Source organism: Artemia franciscana, chromosome 8, assembly GCF_032884065.1.
Source record: "Artemia franciscana chromosome 8, ASM3288406v1, whole genome shotgun sequence".
Taxonomy (NCBI): domain Eukaryota; kingdom Metazoa; phylum Arthropoda; class Branchiopoda; order Anostraca; family Artemiidae; genus Artemia; species Artemia franciscana.
Window position 1 is genome coordinate 18,755,106 of NC_088870.1, and position 21,622 is coordinate 18,776,727.

The 21,622-nt window shown below is 34.9% G+C and overlaps 1 protein-coding gene across 4 annotated transcripts in view; it reads left to right on the plus strand.

The window, feature by feature from the left end:
- The first annotated feature begins 3,577 nt into the window (after window positions 1–3,577).
- The window catches only part of LOC136030093 (stress-activated map kinase-interacting protein 1-like), a 43,018-nt gene continuing 24,973 nt past the window's right edge, over window positions 3,578–21,622 (plus strand). For 2 of the 4 annotated variants that reach the window (XM_065708762.1, XM_065708759.1), the window contains exons 1-2: window positions 3,578–3,674; window positions 5,068–5,190. In XM_065708762.1, coding sequence (XP_065564834.1) covers window positions 5,124–5,190 — 67 coding nt within the window. In that variant the 5' untranslated portion in view covers window positions 3,578–3,674; window positions 5,068–5,123. Of the gene's footprint in view, window positions 3,692–5,067; window positions 5,191–21,622 lie in introns of all 4 variants that reach the window. The other 2 variants (XM_065708760.1, XM_065708758.1) reach the window with 1 other exon arrangement.

Here is a 21,622-nt window from a genome sequence, read left to right on the forward strand (position 1 = left end):
TTGATTATGCTGAATAAAATGGCCATCTCAGAATTTTGATTCGGTGACCTTGGGGAAAAATGAGCGTGGGAGGGGGTCTAGGTGCCCTACGATTATTTGGTCACTTAAAAAGGGCACTAGAACTTTTAATTTTCGCTAGAATGAGCCCTCCCACGACATTCTAGAGCCGCTCGGTCAATACGATCACCCCTGGGAAAAAAACAACAAAAAAAAAACAAACAAATAAACACGCATCTGTGATCTGTCTTTTGGCAAAAAATGCAAAATTCCACATTTTTGTTGATAGGAGCCTAAAACTTCGACTGTATGGATCTCTGATACGCTAAATCTGATGGTGGATTTTTTTATCCACCATCAGATTTAGCGTATCAGAGATCCATACAGTCGAAGTTTTAGGCTCCTATCAACAAAAATGTGGAATTTTGCATTTTTTGCCAAAAGACAGATCACAGATGCGTGTTTATTTGTTTGTTGTTTTTTTCCCAGGGGTGATCGTATTGACCGAGCGGCTCTAGAATGTCGTGGGAGGGCTCATTCTAGCGAAAATTAAAAGTTCTAGTGCCCTTTTTAAGTGACCAAATAATCGTAGGGCACCTAGAGCCCCTCCCACGCTCATTTTTTCCCCAAGGTCACCGAATCAAAATTCTGAGATGGCCATTTTATTTAGCATAATCAAAAACCTAATAACTATTTCTTTCGGGACGACTTACTCCCCCACCGTCCCCGTGGGAGGGGCTGCAAGTTACAAACTTTGACCAGTGTTTACATGTAGTAATGGTTATTGGGAAGTGTACAGACGCTTTCAGGGGGATTTTTCGGTTGGGGGAGAGTTGGAGGGGAGTGGTTTATGCGGGGGGAACTTTCCATGGAGGAATTTGTCATAGGGAAACAAATTTCCATGAAGGGGGTGCAGGGTTTTTTTAGCATTTTTTGAAAAAAACGATGAAAAAATAAATATGAAAAAGTTTTTTTCAACTGAAAGTAAGGAGCAGCATTAAAACTTAAAAAGAAAAGAAATTATTACGCAAATGAGGGTTTCACCTCCTCCTAATACCTCGCTCTTTATGCTAAAGTAATTTTATTAATTTCAACTATTTATTTTACGGTCCTTGTGATTCAGGAGTCATTCTTAAGGAACTTGGGCAAAATTTAAGCTTTAGTGTAAAGAGCGAGGTACTGACGAGGGGGTGAATTCCCTCATATACGTAATAAAAACATACGAATATAGAAGTTCGTTACGTAAGTTAATTCGTAAGTTACGTATGTTATTACTAATAAAAACGTTTGTAAAAAATTAAAAGTTCTAGTTGCCTTTTTAAATAATCAAAAATTTGGAAGGTAACTAGGCCTACTTCCACGATCCTTTTTTCTCAAAATTTTCCGATCAAAACTATGAGAAAGCCATTTAGCCATAAAAATAAATTAATATGCAAATTTTGTTTTAATTATTCATATGCGGAGAGCCAAAATCAAACAATGCATTAATTTAAAAACGTTCATAAATTAATTAAAAAAAAGTTTTATTAACTGAGAGTAAGGAGCAATATTAAAACTTAAAACGAACAGAAATTACTCCGTATATGAAAGGGGTTGCTCTCTCCTCAATGCCCCGCTCTTTACGCTAAATTTTTTACTGTTTTAAAAAGTAGAGTCGAGAGAAAGAGTCAAACTTTAGCGTAAAGAGCGGGGTGTTGAGGAGGAAACAGCCGCTTTCATACACGGAGTAATTTTTGATCGTTTTAATTTTTAATATTGCTGCTTACTTTCAGTTAAAAAACTTGCTTTTTTATTTAATTACTATAAAACCCTACGTCTGATTAGTAAAAATTTAGCTAAGAACCACAGACAATACTCAATTATGAATATGTTTGCTTCAATTATGAATATGTTTTCTTTAAACAGACTGAAGGGGCAAACCTCCTAGCTTTAACAATTCAATCTCACTTTTGGGCTCTTTTCTTTTCAATGGGAACTTTCTTTGTTTTTTTTTCTATCTAACTAAAAACAGTAGAAAGAGCATCAGGTACAAGTGACCTCCCACTTGCAGGAAAAATCATGCAGCTCTATACTAATAACTGGTAAATTTTTTGTTGTTCATATTTTTGACTTACAAATAAAGTGAACATGCCACTTGATGCTTTTTTATGTTCTTTATGAATATAATAATTGCTTCTATTGCAAATTCAAATTTAAGCACTTTTGAGCTTTTGAAAATTACCAAATATTTTAGTTTTTGGGTATACAAAATACTTAACACATTGGTCTTAAACTTACTGTTTCATTATAAATCCATTTTTTTAAATGTCATATAATCCAAAAACACTGATTATCCCCAATTAAGTTGATAAACAAATTTTAAAATATTAAGCTTTTTTCTTCTTTCTTGTTTTTTTTTTAATTTTCCTGAATTTTCAATTAAAGTATCCATATTTGGTTGTTTTTGACAAAATAATTTACTATGTTTTCTCAGTGCCAAAATTATTTAGGTTAGGTCAAAAAGTATTTAAATTTGAATTTACAATTAAAGCAATTATTATATTTGTAAAGAATATAAAAAAAGGTGTCAAGTGGTATGTTTACTTTATTTTTATGTCAAAAATATGAAGAACAAAAAAATTATTCCCAACCTGTCTAATGTGCAAATATATAGCCCAAATTATATATTTCCAGGGTACTCTGCCACCTATTACTTGTTTTTTCACAGTTGCTTCAATTAATAGGAACTAGGATTGAGGGATTGATTGGAAGAATCAATGGAAAATTTGTAATTTCAGCAATATATTTTCTATAGTAGGAAAGTTGAGTGTAAAGTAGAGCAGGGGTGCATGTAGAATGTATTAGCTGCAATTATTATGGAAATTATAAAAATCCCTTTTTTACAATCATTTCTTCAATAGGCCTACAGGTCCTTCTTTTGGCTTATACCACATCAAACATTGTATACTCAGAGAAAACCAACTAGCAACAAGCTATATATACTTAAGCACAGACTATTTAACAATGACTTCTCTAGTGCTAAGCTATGACCCCTCAGTGATATGGATAAGAAATGAGTAACACAAAATAAAATTTAAATGGCAATCAGGAACTGGATATAGGCTAAAGGGGGTAAAAAAAGATAGATTGTGATTTTTTAGTAGAATAAACACTTCCCTGGCTAGTTTAGGACTTTTAATTGATTAGCCTACTGAAATATTCCTATCCTATGCAATGAAAATATTTTTCCTTTTTTAGCAGAGCATTACGACAATCTATCACAATGATAAACATCCAGGGTAACCTGAATGGAATGTCTATTAAAAGACAAATGAAAACCACAATTTGCAATCTTACAATTATAATTTTGGCCACGCAAATTGAATTAGGCTACCCAATCGCTAAATCTTTCAGATTTCGATGTTTGAACTTTTCAAATATTCCGCCATCAGAAATATTTTTGGCACTAACTAAATGCTTACCCTATGCATGTAGACGCTTCTTTGCGTGTGAACACTTTTCTTTGGAACCTTTAAAAAGATTTCTAAAAAGGTTCAAAAGAAAAGTCTTCACACGTAAAGAAGCGTCTATATGCATAGGGTAAGCATGTAGTTAGTGCCGAAAATATTTCTGATGGCGGAATATTTGAAAAGTTCAAACACGGATTGGAATTAAAATCTGAAAGATTTAGCGATTGTGTAGCCTAATTCAATTTGTATTTATTCAATTATCTCATTATATGAATTTTATCATAATTCATGATTTTTATATAATCTTATGCGTTTGAACCTGGCATAAGTTTTTCATGGCTTGAAAAAGGCATCAAGTATTGCATTCATCTTGTCCCTATGTCAGTAGGCTAATAGAATCATGTAGGCTATACGTTTACTAGAAAGTCTTTTTGGGCCTCTTCCTCACACCTGACTTGGATGGATTTAAAGTTTTGTAATCTATTTCTTAAATTTAGGATAAAAGCCTTGTTAGGCCTATGGCTTAAGTGCATTTTCAAAAACTAGAGCTATTGAAAAAGGGACTGAAAACTTCAAATTGAGATAAATGTTCGTGTTATAACTTAGATAGGTTAGTTTGGCTATTGACCTGTCATCTGTACAATCTTCTAAGCCCTAAAAATAATTATGAAAAGAGATAGTAGGTTGATATCATCCTCTCAAGGCATATTTTAGACCCTGGACTCATTCCTGAAAGTTTCATCAACCTAGTTCAGCTATTTTCCAAGATAGAAAGAAGCCCCTGATTAGAAAAAGTAAAAATCCAAAAGTAATTATTTATGCAAGATGCAAACAGCCTAGAGAACATGGATGCCACAAAATACCTTTGGAAAGAGAGAGGCAAATGCTATACTTCTGTATGGGTCAAAATCTCTCTGTTGAAAATGTCTAGCCATTTTATAGTAGGCCTACCAACATCTGTTTTATTTATATATGTCATTTATTACAAAATAAAAAGTAGGCTACTTATATAGTCTTCCCTACTCTTGAGGTAGGAACAATATGTCAGTCTAGAACCCCCTTAAATATGCATGCTAGCCTGTGCAAAAATTTGATGTTTAAACTTAAATATTATCTGTACACTTATAGGTATACACTTTTTTGAACTGGTCAAATGGCAGCTGGACCCTTAAATGTAAATTAATTTAGTCTTTTAGGCTGTGAGAAAGCTAGGCTAACTAGAATCATGAATTTATGTGGATTCAGCTGAGTTTTTAGAACTCAGTCAAAAGTTTTTAGAACAAAAACAATCTTAGGTCTGGTTGTATTCTTGGGATCCCCAACATTTAATTCCATTTGAAGATTGGAATCCTAGTGAGCACTCAATAAATTTGGGGAAAGGAGGTGAAGAGGGGATAGAAAGGTTTAACAAAGGGTTGCACTGGCAGAAATACTATCATGTTTTTCAAGGGTTATTGTTTTGTATATTTTTGTTCCTTCATGGCTAGGAAGCCAAATCACATCCCTTTAGTCAAACATGACCCATTCTTCTTCCTAATGCTCAGGTCAGTGTACAGTTGTATATGCAAGTATCTTTTTGCTGTGCTCAAATTTTCTAGTGATGCTATGTTTTATTTTTCAGTGTGGCTATAAAATATGAATTCTAAGAGAGGTTTCAACTAATTGGCATCTCAAGCCATGTTCATTCAAAAAAGTTGGCTTTTGGGCCATATAAAGAAATCCTTTATCTACACAGATGACTCAGGTGAGTAGTTCTTGCAAGAAAAATATATAATTTGTCTTTTATTGCTTTGAACTCTGATACGGATACACAGTAGAAGAAAAATCAGAACTAAATCTGCTTATAAACACTCAAAAAGAAATTCACAATAGGTAAATATCAAGGAAAATGGTTGTATAGAAAGAATTATGTGAAAGCTCCTAAACTTAATCCTACAAAAACATTACCAATAGTTTTGGTAAGAGACCTCTCAAGTGGAAAATCTCATACACAATCATACATAAAAATTTTATATCTCTATGAAAATGTTGAAGAATATTTATATTCTGGAATATTTTTTTTATTATTTACATCAGACAATGTATACCTATCAGTTCTTGTCCAGGCAAATTATGGCTTCAGATTGCTTTAACTCCATAAAAAGAAAGAAAGAAAACTATCCATTAGAGTGATCTTTGTGAGCTAGTACTAGCTAGAACCTGAAAAGCATGCTTGAAAAATATTCTAAAAATGATAATTTTTCAATCAACACTGTATGAACTTCTAAAGAACACTAATTTAATTAACTATATCTCTGATGGTCTTTTTTTTTGCCATAGCAACAACAGGCCTTTCAAGCCTTAATTAAGCCTTTTGAGGGAGAATAAGTGTATTGTAATTCCATTTTGAATTATATTGTATTGAATAATAATAATAAACATCTTCTTCTGTAAATATATATATATATATATATATATATATATATATATATATATATATATATATATATATATATATATATATATATATATATATATATATATATATATATATATATATATATATATATATATATATATATATATATATATATATATATACATATACATATATGTATAAAGAGGAGGAGAAGGATACAGAGCAAAAAAAATAAAAAAAGGAAGGAAAGGGGAAGGGAATGAGAAATGAAACAAATACAGATCATGCTACAAGAGAATGACTATCATACTTCACTGTTGAAAGTTGAATTTTATTCATATTTATGTTATAACAGTATCAATACACAACTAATATGCAAGCACTTTGCCATTAAAGTTTTTAAAAAAATTAATAAGAAAATTGACAAGAAAGCTAGATAAAACACAAAAAAGATCTCACAACCCAAGAATAACAAAATACCAAAGAAAATGATAAAAAGGCCTGGTAGCAATAGGGTATATACCCTTTAATTTATTGGTTCTAAGGTAGAATTAAATAATAAAAAAAACAGGTTTTTTTAACTGAAAGTAAGGAGCAACAATAAAACTTAAAACGAACAGAAATTACTTCGTATATGAAAGGGACTGCTTCCTCATCAATGCCCCGCTCTTTACGCTAAAGTTTGACTCTTTCTCTCAACTCTTCTTTTTAAAACAGTAAAAAAAATTAGCGTAAAGAGCGGGGCGTTGATGAGGAAGCAGCCCCTTTCATATACGAAGATATTTCTGTTCGTTTTAAGTTTTAATGTTGCTCCTTTCTTTCAGTTAACAAAACTTTTTTTTTATTTAATTTCTGAACGTTTTTGAATCAATGCATGTTTTGATTTTGGCTCTGCACAGAGGAATAATTAAGACAAAATTTGCACATTCATTTTTTTTTGGCTAAATGGCTTTCTCATAATTTTGATCGAATGATTTTGAGAAATAAAGAGCGGGGGAGGAAGCCTAGTTGCCCTCCGATTTTTTGGTTAATTAAAAAGGCAACTAGAACTTTTAATTTTTACGAATCTTTTTATTAGTAAAAGATAGTCATAACTTATAAATTAGCTTACGCAAAGAACTTTTGTATTTTAATGTTTTTATTACATGTATGAGGGGGTTCGCCCCCCTCGTCAGTACCTCGCTCTTTACACTAAAGCTTAAATTTTGTCCCAATTCATTCAAAATGATCCCTGAATCACAAAAGCTGTAGAATAAATAGTTGAAATTACTAAAAATACTTTAACGTAAAGAGCGAGGTATTAGGAGGTGAGCTCCTCATATGGGTAATAATTCCTGTTCGTTCTAAGTTTTAATGCTGCTCCTTACTTCCCGCTGAAAAAACTTTTTATATTTATTTTTTCATTGTTTTTTTTTTAATAATGCTAGTGAATCCTGTGCTCCCTTCATGGAAATTGTCTTCCCCCATGACAAATTCCTCAATGGAAAGTTCCCTCAGCATATCCCCCTCTTCTCAACCCCTCCCCCCAACCAAAAAATCCGCCTGTACACTTCCCAATAACCATTACTATATGTAAGCACTGATCAAAGTTTGTAACTTGTAGCCCCTCCCATGGGGACTGTGGGGGAGTAAGTCGTCCCCAAAGACATACTTATAAGGTTTTTTGACTACGTTGAATAAAATGGCTATCTCAGAATTTTGATCCGTTGACTTTGGGAAAATAATTAGCGTGGGAGGGGGCCTATGTGCCCTCCAATTTTTTTGGTCACTTAAAAAGGGCTCTAGAGCCTTTCATTTCCGTTAGAATGAGCCCTCTTGCAACATTCTAGGACAACTGGGTCAATACGATCACCCCTGAAAAAAAAAAACAAACAAATAAACACACATCCATGATCTGCCTTCTGGCAAAAAATACAAAATTCCACATTTTTGTAGATAGGAACTTGAAACTTCTACAGTAGGGTTCTCTGATACGCTGAAGCTGATGGTGTGATTTTCGTTAAGATTCTATGACTTTCCCTATTTTCTAAAATAACGCACATTTTCTCAGGCTCGTAACTTTTGATGGGCAAGACTAAACTTGATGAAACTTATATATTTAAAATCAGCATTAAAATGCGATTCTTTAAATGCTTTTGATACAGTGCTGTAAATATTATATTTAAATAATAAAAAAAACACAGTGTTCTACTTCCATATTATGGCATTGTCAGTTTAAAAACGTTTTACTATTGCCAAGCCATACTACTGCTTCTGTTGTTCTTTTTTTAATTTTATTATTGGGATTGATGGTGTGCATACTCTGTAGTATGGTTATAATAAGGTTGGAATCTTAAGCATTTTCTGGGGACAAGATTGTGAAACTGATGAGGAAACCATCTCAAAATTTTGCAGTATTTACAATATTTCTGATAATTTCCCAGAAAAACAGATAGGGTTTTTTCTAGTCTAGTGAGCTTTGTAAACAAGAAGCAAAACAAAATTGTCTTATCTCTAAACTTCTTAAGAATCATGTAGCATAGAAATTTCTTGGATCACACTGCCTTTCCATTTACATATAAAATAAAAATGTAGAAGTATATCAGAAAGAGGTAAAACATTCAAACAAGCTAAGAAGTGAAATATTCTAACAAAATGAAATTGTTTTTTAAAGTAAAAATCTTATGAAAATTCCAGGATAAGACAATTGCAGTTAAGTAAAATAAGAGAAGGTTAAAGATATTTTTATATGGATAATTTTGAAAAAATATTGCATTTTTAGTTTGCCATCCTGGTAGAAGAGCATTGGCTTCTTAAATTATGAGTAATACTGCCAAATCTTGTTTGATTTTATTTACCTTTACTAGGTTGGATCAAACTTCTGTTCATTAACGTTTCAATTTTTTTTTTCGTTGATATTAGGAGTGTAAGAGGATACAGGTCGTTTTTTAGTCAAAACTGCTGAGAGTGAAATCAAAATATACTTGTAACTAAGGTAATCTACTAGTCCGAAAGTTCTGGTAGAATGTGATAACTTATGTCCCTGTTGGATTTTCGGTGTCCCACCCTGACCTAACCTCTGTAAGAGGAAGAGATCCTTAAGCTTACATCACAATATATCATTTATTTTCTACCAAACTTGATGGAATGTACCAGCCTATATCCTAATTTTGTTTTTCATGATCCAGTGACCAATCTGACGTCTGGGGGAGAAGGTTAGGGGTACTTAATTCTAGTCATCAGGATATCTGCCAAAAAAGAGTTGAATCTCAACCAAAATTAGCTGGTACCAGTAGTTAATGTCTTAGTTATGCCTTTGCATTGTCTGAGATTGATTCAGCCTCTGTGAGTAAAGAGGAAGAAGGGAGCTAAATCCTTGTCATAGGTGCATCTACCAATAGGGGGGTTGAACCCCAAACACACTTTGCTGGAAGGACAAGCTAAGCTCAAAGATGTTGGCTTTATTAGTCTGCGCTTGATCTACACTCCTGGGGGGGATAGTTTCAAACCCCTTCATAAGCCTAAATATTAGGAGGGCTTGTGGAATTTGCTTAAGAAAACTGGTTAGACATTAAATATTGCAGACATTCCCAGCTAGACTTCATGTTGCTGCTTCTTTTGAAGGCTGAAGTTCAATGCAGTGCATATTGTAGCTTGTGTTGATCCACAACTGTGACCCATTGGTCATTATTGCTGCAACATTTCACATGGCCAATGTGTAGTAAAATTTCACCATTTCCTCCCTCTCCTCTAAGATTACTCCGACGACTCCTGGAAAAGTGAAGAATAGTCTGCTTTTCATTTGAAAATCTGGTCTTGTTGTCATTTGTGGCTTTCTTGTTATTCTCTGGTTTTAGGATCTCTTACTTATTTTGTGTGTGTTTTATATGGTTTTGTATTAGTCTTGTCGTTCTTTTCGTTATTGGCAAAGAAACCACACTCAGGTCATGCCGTCGTTCCTATTGTTCTTTTAAACTTCATGCTTCTTGATTATAAAACTCTTGATGTTCATTGCTGTCTTAGTATGCACTACCACTGAGGCCTTAAAAATGACTGTCTGCTCTAGCCTTTTGTAGCGACTTAAAATTAATCTTGATGCTGCACGGTGGTGTTTTTTTTTTTTTTTTTTTTTTTTACTGTTAAGTAACTTATATGCCATGATAACGTTGTTTGCTGTTTCATGCTTGATTTTTATAGCAGATTTACATCAGTTCATAATCTGACTATATCTCTGTCACATGGAATCTAAAGAAATATGTATTACATATTTTTTCAATTAACAATTTTTCTGTTTCCTCTCTCTCCTCTGAGATTACTCAGAATAGCCCCTTTTGGAAACGCTGAAAAACAGTGGCATATAAATGTAGTTTTGCCCAATTTTGGCCTCCCTCCCCTGCAAGGAAAAAGGGTCTGATCCCCTAGGTTTGGGTCGTGGTCTGTGTGTGCCAATGTCTACAATCGAATAGAATAGGATTAATTGGCTAGAATAGCACACAAGCTAGCATAAGCACGTCAGAACAATTACAATGATAAAATAAATGTTGAGGGATAAACATAGTTACAAAGTTAAATCAATTATTAAAATGCGAAACAAAATAGGGAACGAAAGAGTTTTTGTACCTCATGGTCAACACTTGGGGACACAAGTCAAGTTGGGTATTTGGAGCTCTACGAGCATTAAGTCTTGTATTAGGAAGGATTGGGGGATTTTCTTTGAAGGGGGGAAGAAGACGTCGATGATAGTCAGAACTAAGGCACTTGTGCCCAAAGTTCATGGTAAGGAAGTGACGTCGTGATTCCAATGTAGTAAGTTCAAGTTTAGCCAAACCTTCATCGTAAGTAGTATAGGACGTCCCCAGTATAATTTTTATAGCTCTTTTTTGAATGCTTTCAATTTTAGAACATTGGGATTTGGTCAACCTAGGGTGCCAGACAGGGCAAGCATATTCAAGACGAGGTCTTATATAAGAACAATAAGTTATTTTAAGGTTTTGGATTGATATGGAGAACCGTTTGAGAAGGGAGAAAGATTTAAGGAGAAAACCACCTGTTTTAAATAAGTGAAAAGAGTGAGGATTCTATTTAAGGTCATTGCCCAAGTGCACACCAAGCAGCTTAACCATGTTTAAATATGGAATTCAAAGGTAATTATTGATAAAGGGGTATATTTTTTAAAAAGGAGAATAGTATGAAACTGCTTTTCGGTATGCTTAGATTGAGTTTAACATTGTCAAGATCATTATTTAAGTTGTTAACGAGTGAGTCAAGTTTAACGCCCAAAGTGTTTGAGGTTTGACAAAGGTTAAGTAATGTCAAATCATCCACAAATTTAAAAGTGTTGTCAAAGTTTGGTAAAACATTGTTAAAAACAATTAAAATGCTAAAGGACCCAATTTAGTCCCTTGGGGTGCTCCACAGGAAATCAAGGTAAAACTTGATGAATCTCCGTTAGGGAGGACCACACATTGCTCACGACCAGACAAAAAACTAGCTACCATACGTAAAACAAAATCTCTGACACCTAAAGGCCTTGCATTATCAATAACTGTCTGATGATCCAAGTTGTCAAAGGCTTTGCTAATATGAGCAAAAACAGCCTCACCGTAGGAACTACTTAACTCAAGATGTTTGAAAACAGTGTCAAGTATATAACATAAACAATGGGTGGTGCATCTCATCCACGACTGGTCTGCAGAATCCCACCCCTCTTTCCCGTAAAAACTAAGCCTTAAAAATACAATTTTTATGTTTGGTCTGTCCTCTTGTGTGGAAAATATTGCACACTTTCTTCTTTAAAAAAAAAAAAAATTCATACGGAACTGTTCTTATTCATAATTGTCCGGATTTTTTTGCCTTCTTCTTTTTTAAATATTTCTTTCAGTTTTACTACTTACATGAGTGTCATCATCCTTTTTTGCTTAATTTATTGATATTTTTGTTTGTTTGTTGATTTTGATCTAAATATACCCTATTTAAATATGTATTGACTTGAACTAGTTTGGTGATTAACTTCTAAAAAGATTCCATTAAGAAAGAAAAATCTTACCACCACCGCCCCTAGTTTATGTTGCCTTTGCAATAGGTTATCTAAGCAAAAATGTCTCTGTTCTATTCTTTTGCCAAATTAGTGAACAATTTAATTTTAAAATCTGCTGTTTTTCGAACTCGGTTAATACCCTCATTATCAAAAGATCCCATCTAGGCTTTAAAATACCCAAAGGTCCTGCTAAGAGTTTTTTTTTGTGAAATTAGTGTCGTACATCTTGTTTTTACATATTGGGCAATTACTTGAACAGAATATGCCTATAGGCCTATCAATCTTAGTCAACTATGTAAGTATTGAGCGTTGTCTTTGTGATTTGTTAGTGGTGAGATTAAGAAATATCCAGCTATTGTTGTGTATGAACGTCGTCTACTATTGGACCTAAATTATATCTGGAGTTATATTGGACAAAAAGTGACAACCTAGTAAAAGTAACCATCAGTCTAGAGTAACAACGTTTCTGATATACAAACTTCCAAGGTTAGTACTTATTAGAATGGATAGTTGAGAGACACTCCAGACAAATAAAATTGGAATCTTCAGTTTATGCCATTGGCATTGGGAAAAATGGGCTGCAGAGTGAAGTTTGACATGATTAAAGGTTCAAATTATTTCGTTGATGAATTGCATTAACGATCAATAATAAATTATAGTAATGTCAGGGAAAATTTCTTCTCTAAATCTGATTCTAGTTTTCCTTAATTACACGATAATTCAAAGGTACGCGAAACTATTAAAACAGCACTTGCGTGCAGGAACGTTAGATGAAAGTTTTTTTGCTTAGATCTTTTTCAGCCAGCCTTCCAATGATTCTGGGTAATTAGGCCCCCCCGCCCCAACTTCCCCAAAGAGAGCCGATCCGGTCGGGTTATGCCAATCACGTATCTAGGACTTGTGCTTTTTCTTTCCACCAAGTTTCATCTAGATCTCTCCACTCTAAGCGTTTTCCAAGATTTCCGGTTCCCCACCCCCACTCCCTCCAATGACACTAGATCCGGTCGGGATTTAAAATAAGAGGTGAGAGTTATTTTGGGCCGGTCCCTTTAAATTTCGAGATTTTAGTGGTTTTACTAATAATATTCTTCATTTGATATAGTTTCTCTGCTCCTTTTATTTCCTTCTTTCCCATTTCTTGTAGAATAAATGTCTTTATAAATGCCTGGACCAGGTTATTTAGCGAAATTCTTGCGAAAAATTTGCCCAAAGTTTACAAGTAAGAATATTAAGCATTACTTGTTATGCAACATGTACGAAATTACTATATATTTGTGGTGAAATTTAAATTTAGAGATAAATCTTTGAAAATATTTTTTCAAAGGAAATCTTTGAAAATACTTAAAGCGGTGAGATCAGGATGAAACTGGATGGGAAGAATAAAAACCTGTCTAAGATACGTGACTGACATAACCGGACCGGATCTGCTCTCTTTGGTGGAGTTGGGGGGTGTAACTTACGAAAGGGTGACCAGATCTTAATGAAATTTGATGTTTAGAAGGATCTTGTGCTTTAAAGCTCTAATTTTAAATTCCGACCAGATTTTGTGACATGGGGGGGATTGGAGGGAGAAACCGGAATTCTTGGAAAACGTAAAAATTGGGGTATTTTTATCTTACGAATAGGTGATCGGATCTTAATGAAATTTGATATTTAGAAGGAATTCATGTCTCATAGCTCTTATTTCAAATCCCGACCAGATCTTCTGATATTGGGGGGAGTTGGAGGGGGACATCTTGGAAAACACTTTGAGTGGAGGAATCGGGATGAAGCTTGGTGGATAGAATAAGCAAACGTCCTTGATACGTGATTGACGGAACCGTACTGGATTCGCTCTCTTTGGGGGAGTTGGGGGAGGGGTTCAGTGATTTGGCGAGTTTGGTGCTTCTGGACGTGCTAGGACGATGAAAATTTGTAGGCGTGTCAGGGAGCTGCACAAATTGACTTGATAAAGTCGTTTTCCCAGATTCGACCATCTGGGGGGCTAAAGGGAGAGAAAAATTTAGAAAAAATTAGGTATTTATAACATACGAGTGGGTGATCGGATCTTAATGAATTTTGATATTTAGAAGGACATCGTGACTCAGAGCTCTTATTTTAAATCCTGACCGGTATTAAGCCTCTTATTTTCCTTTTAAATCAATCTATTGATTCATAGAATTTTGTTAGAGCTCATACCATGATCTCTTGGCTCTTAGCTCTTCATGCCTCGTCACAAGTGCCATATGAGCTCTTTCTTCTCTCTCTCTCTCTTTTTTTTTTTTTTTTTTTTTTTTTTTTTTTTTTTTTTTTTTTTTTTTTTATTGCAATTGGAGGCTATTCACCAAGTGACATATAGCGATCGCAAATTTTACGGTCTGTCTGTCCCTGTTTTGCTAGTTTAGGCAAATCCAGATAAGTTAGGATGATGAAATTTGGCAAGCGTATCAGGTACCAGACCAGATTAAATTAGAAATAGTCGCTTTCCCGATTTGACTATCTGGGGGGGGGAGTGGGGGGACAGTTGATTAGGACAAATTAGAAAAAATGAGGTATTTTTAACTTCCGAACGGGTGATCGGATCTTAATGAAATTTGATATTTAGAAGGATATCATGTCTCAGAGCTCTTGTTTTAAATCCCGACCGGATCTGGTGACATTGGGGGGAGTTGGAGGGGGAAACCTTAAATCTTTGAAAACGCTTAGAGTGGAGGGATCGGGATGAAAACTTGGTGAGGAAAATAAGCATAAGTCCTAGATACGTGATTGACATAATCGGAACGGATCTGTTCTCTTTGGGAGAGTTGGGGGGAGAGTTAATTTTGAAAAATTAGAAAAAATGAGGTATTTTTAACTTATGAAGGAGGGATCGGATCTTAATGAAATTTCATATTTAGAAGAACCTCGTAACTAAGACCTCTTATTTTAAATCCCGGCCGGATCCAGTGTCATTGGGGGGAGTTGGGGGGGACCAGAAACCTTGAAAAAAGGGTAAGAGCGGAGAGATCAGGAAGATCTCGGTGGGAAGAATAAGTACAAGTCCAAGGGACGCGTCTGACATAACCGGACCGGATCCGCTCTCTTTGGGTGAGTTAGGGGGGGGGAGTGGGTAATTCAGAAAAATTAGAAAAATGACGTATTTGTAACTTACGAACGGGTGATCAGATCTTAATGAAATTTGATGTTTAATATAAATCTTGTGCTTCAAAGCTCGTATTTTAAATACCGACCAGATCTGGTGACATTGGGACAGTTGGAGGGGATAACCGGAAATCTTGGAAAACGTGAAAATTGAGGTATCTTTATCTTACGAATGGATGATCGGATCTTAATAAAACCTGATATACAGAAAGATCTTATGTCTCAGATGCTTCATTTTCAATTCGAATCGGATCCAGGGACATGGGCGTTGGAAGGGGGAAACAGAAATCTTGGAAACCCGAAATCTTGGAAGGGGGAAACAGAAATCTTGGAAACCCGAAATCTTGGAAAACGCTTAGAGTGGAGAGATCGGGATGAAACTTGATGGGAAGAATAAACACAAGTTCTAGGGGCGTTGGAAGGGGGAAACAGAAATCTTGGAAACCCGAAATCTTGGAAAACGCTTAGAGTGGAGAGATCGGGATGAAACTTGATGGGAAGAATAAACACAAGTTCTAGATACGTGATTGACGTAATTAGAACGGATCCGCTCTCTTTAGGAAACTTGGGGGGGGGGGTCTGTTAATTCGGAAAATTAGAAAAAATAAGGTATTTTTAATTAAGAATGGGTAACCAGATCCTAATTAAATTTCATATTTAGAAGGAACTCATGTCTCAGAACTCTTGTTTTGAATCCCGACCAGATTTATTGACATTTGGAGGAGTTGGAGGGGGAAACCGGAAATCTTGGAAAACGCTTAGAGTGGAGAGATCAGGATGAAACTTGATGGGTAGAATAAGCAAATGTTGTAGATACGTAATTGATGCAGCCGGACTGGATCAACTCTCTTTGGGGGAGTTAGGGGGGGTTCCAGTGCTTCTGCGAGTTTGGTGCTTCTATACGTGCTAGGACGATGAAAAAATGGTAGGCGTGTCAGGGACCTGCACAAATTGACTTGATAAAGTCGTTTTCCCCGATTTGGCCATCCGAGGGGCTGAAGGGAGGGGAGAAACTAGAAAAAATGAGGTATTTTTAGCTTACGAGTGGGTGATCGGATCTCAATGAATTTTGATATTTAGAAGGACCTCGTGTCTCAGAGCTCTTATTTTAATTCCCGACGAGCATCAAGCCTCTGATTTTTCTTTTAAATCAGTCTATTGATTCTTAGAATTTTGCTAGAGCTCATGTCATATGAGCTCTTGGCTCTTCCGACCTTGTTGCAAGTGACATATGAGCTCTTAGCTCTTGTTTCAATAATGCTAAAAAATTTTGCGCCCCCTTCATGGAAATTCTCTTCCCTCATGATAAATTCCTCCATAGAACGATCTTCCCACGTAACCACGTTCCTCCTCCTCCCCCCCAACGTGAAAAAGACGCCCTGAAAACGTCTGTACACTTCCCAATAACCATTACTTTATGTAAACAATGGTCAAAGTTTGTAACGTGCAGCCCCTCCCCCGGGGACTGTGGGGGATTCAGTCATCCCCAAAGTCATAATTATTATGTTTTTCGACTATGCTGAACAAAATGGCTCTATCAAAATTTTTATCCGGTAGCTTTGGGAAAAAATGGGCGTGGGAGGAGGCCTAGGTGCCCTCCAATTGTTTTGGTCACTTAAAAAGGGCACTATAACTTAATTTTTGTTAAAATGAGCCTTCTTGCGACATTTTAGTCGCAAGACTGGGTCGATACGATCAGCCATGAAAAAAAAGAACAACAAAAAAACAAAAAAATAAAAACGCATCCGTGATCTATATTTTGGCAAAAATATACAAAATTCCACATTTTTGTAGATGGGAGCTTGAAACTTTTATAGTAGGGTTCTCTGATGCGCTGAATCTGATGGTATTATTTTCGTTAAGATTCTATTACTTTTAGGGTGTGTTTCTCTCTATTTTCTAAAACAAGGCAAATTTTCTCAGGCTCGCAACTTTTGACAGGTAAGACTAAACTCGATGAAACTTCTATATTGAAAATCAGCATGAAAATACAATTCTTTTGATGTAATTATTGGTATCAAAATTCCATTTTTTAGAGTTTCGGTTACTATCGAGCCGGGTCGCTCCTTACTATAGTTCGTTACCACGAACTGTTTGATCAAACGGTTCGTTTTAACGAACTGTAAGGAGCAGCCCGGCTCAATAGTAACCGAAACTTTAACGAACGGAATTGTGATACCAATAGACATATTAAAGAAATTCTCTTAAAATGTTGATTCTAAATATATTAGTTTCACTAAGTTTAGTCTTACCTGTCAAAAGGTACGAGCCTGAGAAAATTTGTTTGATTTTCGAAAAAAGGGGGAAAGACCCCCTCAAGGTCATAAAATTTTAAGGAAAGTTGCATCGTCGGGTTCAGTGTATTAAAGAACCGTATTGTAGGTGTTTCCAACTCATAGCTAAAAAAAAATTGGAATTTTGTAATTTTTGCCTGAAGAAAGATCACGGATGCGTATTTATTTGTTTCTTTGTTGTTTTTGTTTCAGGGATGATCGTGCCTACTCAGTGGGTCTAAAGCGTCGATAGAGGGCTCATTCTAACGGAAATGAAAAGTACTAATGCCCTTTTCAAGTGACCAAAAAATTGGAGGGCAACTAGGCCCCATCTTTCACCACTTTTTTCCTAAAATTGCCCGATCAAAATTTTGAGATAGTTCTTTTCTTCAGCATAGTTGAAAAGCCCAATAGCTATGTATTTAGAGACAAAATGAACCCCTACAGCCCCTGGGGAAAGGTTTTTAAGTTATAAAATTTACTTATTGTTTTATTCGTTATTGAGAAGTATGTATACATTTTTCGGTGGTAAGGGAAGGACGGATCTTCTGCTGGGAGGATTTTGCACGGGGAGAATTCTCCTTGGAGAGGGAAATTTCCAGGGGTGAACTTTTTAAGGGAAGTTTTACACTGGGTGAATTTGCCACAATTCTTGTACGAAATTTCTTCATGTGTCTTGCTTTCTCTTTACCGATTCAATTTTACACGTGGAGATGTTAAGGGTAATTTTCCGGGGTAAGTTTTCACCTGGATTAAATTACCCAAGGATATCTCTTTGGGGAGGGGGATTTTTCCGTGGAGGTGGAGCCAGGTATTCTGGCGTTATTTAAAAACGATCAGAAATTAAATATATAAAGAAACAAGTTTTCAACTGAAAGTAAGGAGCAACATTAAAATTGTAACGAAGAAAATATTACGTATATGAGGCGAGTTTTGCCCTCCTCAACACCTCGCTCTTCACACTAAGGTTTAAATTTTGTCCCAATTCTTTACAAACAACTCCTAAAATACAAGGGTCGTTTAATTAGAACATTAAGTAACTTTTTTTAAAGTGCCGAAAAAACGTAGCGTGAAGAGGGAGGTGTTAAGGAGGGGGAAACCACTTTCATATACGTAATAATTTCTGTTGGTTTTAAGTTTTAATGTTGGTCCTTACTTTCCGTTGAAAAAACTTGTTCTTTTCATTTAATGAAGCTTAAAGACAAAATTCTTTTTTAATGACAATGGAAAAAGCATGTCAATTAAAGTAAAAGTATGTAAAAATGAAAAAAAGTAATTAATTACAAAAAATACACAAAATAATAGCCTACTTACAAAAAGTAAGATATAAACACCCAGCATTCAGTTCGGTTGAGCAATGCCGAAGCGTTAAACGGATATTTTTGAACAATATTGGCAGTTTTGAACTTGGTTATCAAACACCGAAATATTTAATGCCTTAAGACTCGATTCTTTATAAAAATTAACGCATTATCAACGTAGTTTGTTAAAAGTGAAACATTAAGACTAAAATTAAGAAAATCAAATAAATTTATTTAATTCAATATTTTTAATCTAACTTTGAATACCAAAAACCAAAATATTTGACGCCTTTATACTTTACCTATTTCAAAGTGACAACTTGATGAATACAATCACTCCTGAAAAAACAAAATGACAATAAAAAAACTAAAAAAACATATCCGTTCAGATGGAAAATACAAAAATTCCCAGCATTCCGTTCAAGAGAAACATTTCTGATTATACTGGCTTCATATATCAGCTCAAGGGTATTCTTGCAATGCAAGCAAAAGTTGGCGGCATATTTTTACAGAAATTACCCCTTATTAAGTTGTTTTCTTTGTGTTTTTTTTATAATTATACGAAATACATATTTAGCATCACCATAAAAAGCTGACTCTTTAATTCAATGTCATCAATAGTTAGGCTCTTATACTTTTGTTATTGACAAGGATCATTATTTACTTACCATTCATTACTATGAAAAATCTGTTGTTTATTTTGCTCCATGCAAATCATATAGAAAAAATGTTTGTGGAAAACCAGAAAGGGGTCACTAAGTCACAAATTAGAACTTAAATTTTCCTTATTAATGGTAAAAATCTATTGGCAGGCAGCCAACAATGGGACAGCACACATTTTTTCCCATGGTTTTTCCATATTCAGCTCTTTTTCCTTTGGTTTCCTTATAATTTCTTTATAGTCCTAATTTTCAGCGGAGGGAGCATTGCCCCCCTGCCGGTGCCCTTGGCTGTTACATCTTTTTTTCATAAATTTTTGATTCTACAACGGCCTCCATATTCAAGTTTCTTAAGGTGCGTCGGTTTTGAGAGAACAATTTAGGCACATTAGCGGAGCTCTGCAGGCGTCTCAGTCAACAAGCAGAAGAGGGGAGGAACCCACTGCAAGGGCCGTACGTACCTGCCGGCACGTAAACAACGTGCCAGCTGTAAACCCAGCTGGGGTTATTGAGAAGCATATTTGTGATTCCTCTGCTGAATGCTAGAAGTCTTCCCATCTTTGGTCATTTCTGTTTGTAGTTGTCCAAGTGTGTTTTTATTTCTGTTGTTTCTTTTTTGTTTTTCTTGTTTTTTTACTCTGTTTTTTTCTGGGCCCTGCCCAGTTTTTTGTGGTGGGTTATAAATAAAATGATGATAGTGATGTGATATTTTATACTATTAACCTTTCTAGTCTTGGTGTTAAGTTTTAATGGTCACAGATTTCTTTTCTATCACTGAGAGTGACTTGTAAGCTAGAATTGCAAAGATTTTTCATCTTCAGGGGTGAGGGGTTAGGTAAATATACTAAATGGCTTACCTTATATTCGTTTCTAGTACATTTTAAGCTAGGGAAATTTTTCCTTGGTTAAATGGTTATGCAACAACCATAGCGTAACATAATATCATAGTTTCGCGATTATTGATACAGAGGTTGTGTGGCACTTAATTAGTGATACACACAATCAGTTTGTTGTTGCCATCAAATAAATAAGGAGTAAATAGTAGGCATTATTTTAAGTAGCGTAGCCTTAGCTTGCACGTTCTGGATTTTTAGAAACATCAACAAATATTGCTTCATGTTTTATATTTCGGGCCATTATATTTATTATAGTGTATACATCATATCATTGAATAAAATAGAGACGTCATTGCCGGATACCTATATAGGAAGGCCGTATGTGGTATAGCCCAAAGGACGATGCTGTAATCTAATGTAAGTTCAAAGAGTCACGCCGATTAAAAAGTAATGTACTTAGCATGGCTTTTGAGATAGACCTTCTAGAATTGGATACTATTGGCTGCAGCAATTGTTTACCTGAACAGGAAATGACAATTGACTAAGTAAAACCATTGATAACATTAATAAGAAAATCAAGACTCACAAGAATTTTCGATAGTACCACTGCATTAAGCATTAACTGAGTTGAAAAGACATTACTTTGATTAAGGTAATTGAAGACATTGACCCTGTTTGCTTGATTAGAAATGAACTATTCGCTTGAGCAATTCTATCTTTTTCAAAATAGTTTGTTCTAGGTTTTCTCGCTATAGTTGGAACAGGTACAGGTTAAAATATTCAGTATTATTTGGGCTTAGTTTCGTTTGAAACGAACGAGGCCGAGGCAAAAGAATGGTTTTCGAAGGTCTTGGAATTTTATCGTGAGTTCAAATGTAGTTGGAAATATCTAACTGTGTAAGCCTAAATTTCAAAGGTGCTTGTGTAATATCCTTTATATGGATAAGATCATGCCTACGGAAGATTTGGAATAACTAGAGCTAATGACGAGCTCTTTTCATAAGACAAAGATTTATTTGAACAAAACCTCACCGAGATGCAGAAAGGGAGAAGGAAAACAGGTAATGTATCGCAGTTCATATAATTGACTTACCAATAAAGGGGAATGCTCTTTACGAATATAATAATTGCTTCTATCGCAAATTCAAATTTAAGCACTTTTTGACCTAGCCTAACTTAACTATAAATAATTTTGTCACTGAGAAAATGTAGTATTATTTTGTCGGAAACGACTGATAATTCATACTTTAATTGAAAATTTGTCATTTTTAAGATTTCAAAAAGTGTTTAAATTTGAATTTGCGATAGAAGCGATTATTATTTTCTTAAAGAGCAAAAAAAGGCATCAAGTGGTATGTTCACTTCATTGGTAAGTCAATTATATGAACTGTGATACATTTACCCGGAAACATTACTACAGTGTCATGGCTCTTCTTCTTCACTGTTGTAACAAGGGCCTGTCCTCTTCTTTGTTTTTCCGTTTATTGAGTTTTCTTTTGTCTTAGAAAGTACACTCCACTCTTTTTTTTCGTAGCGCTCCATCATTCTGGTTGCACGAAGAAGGGTTTTCAAT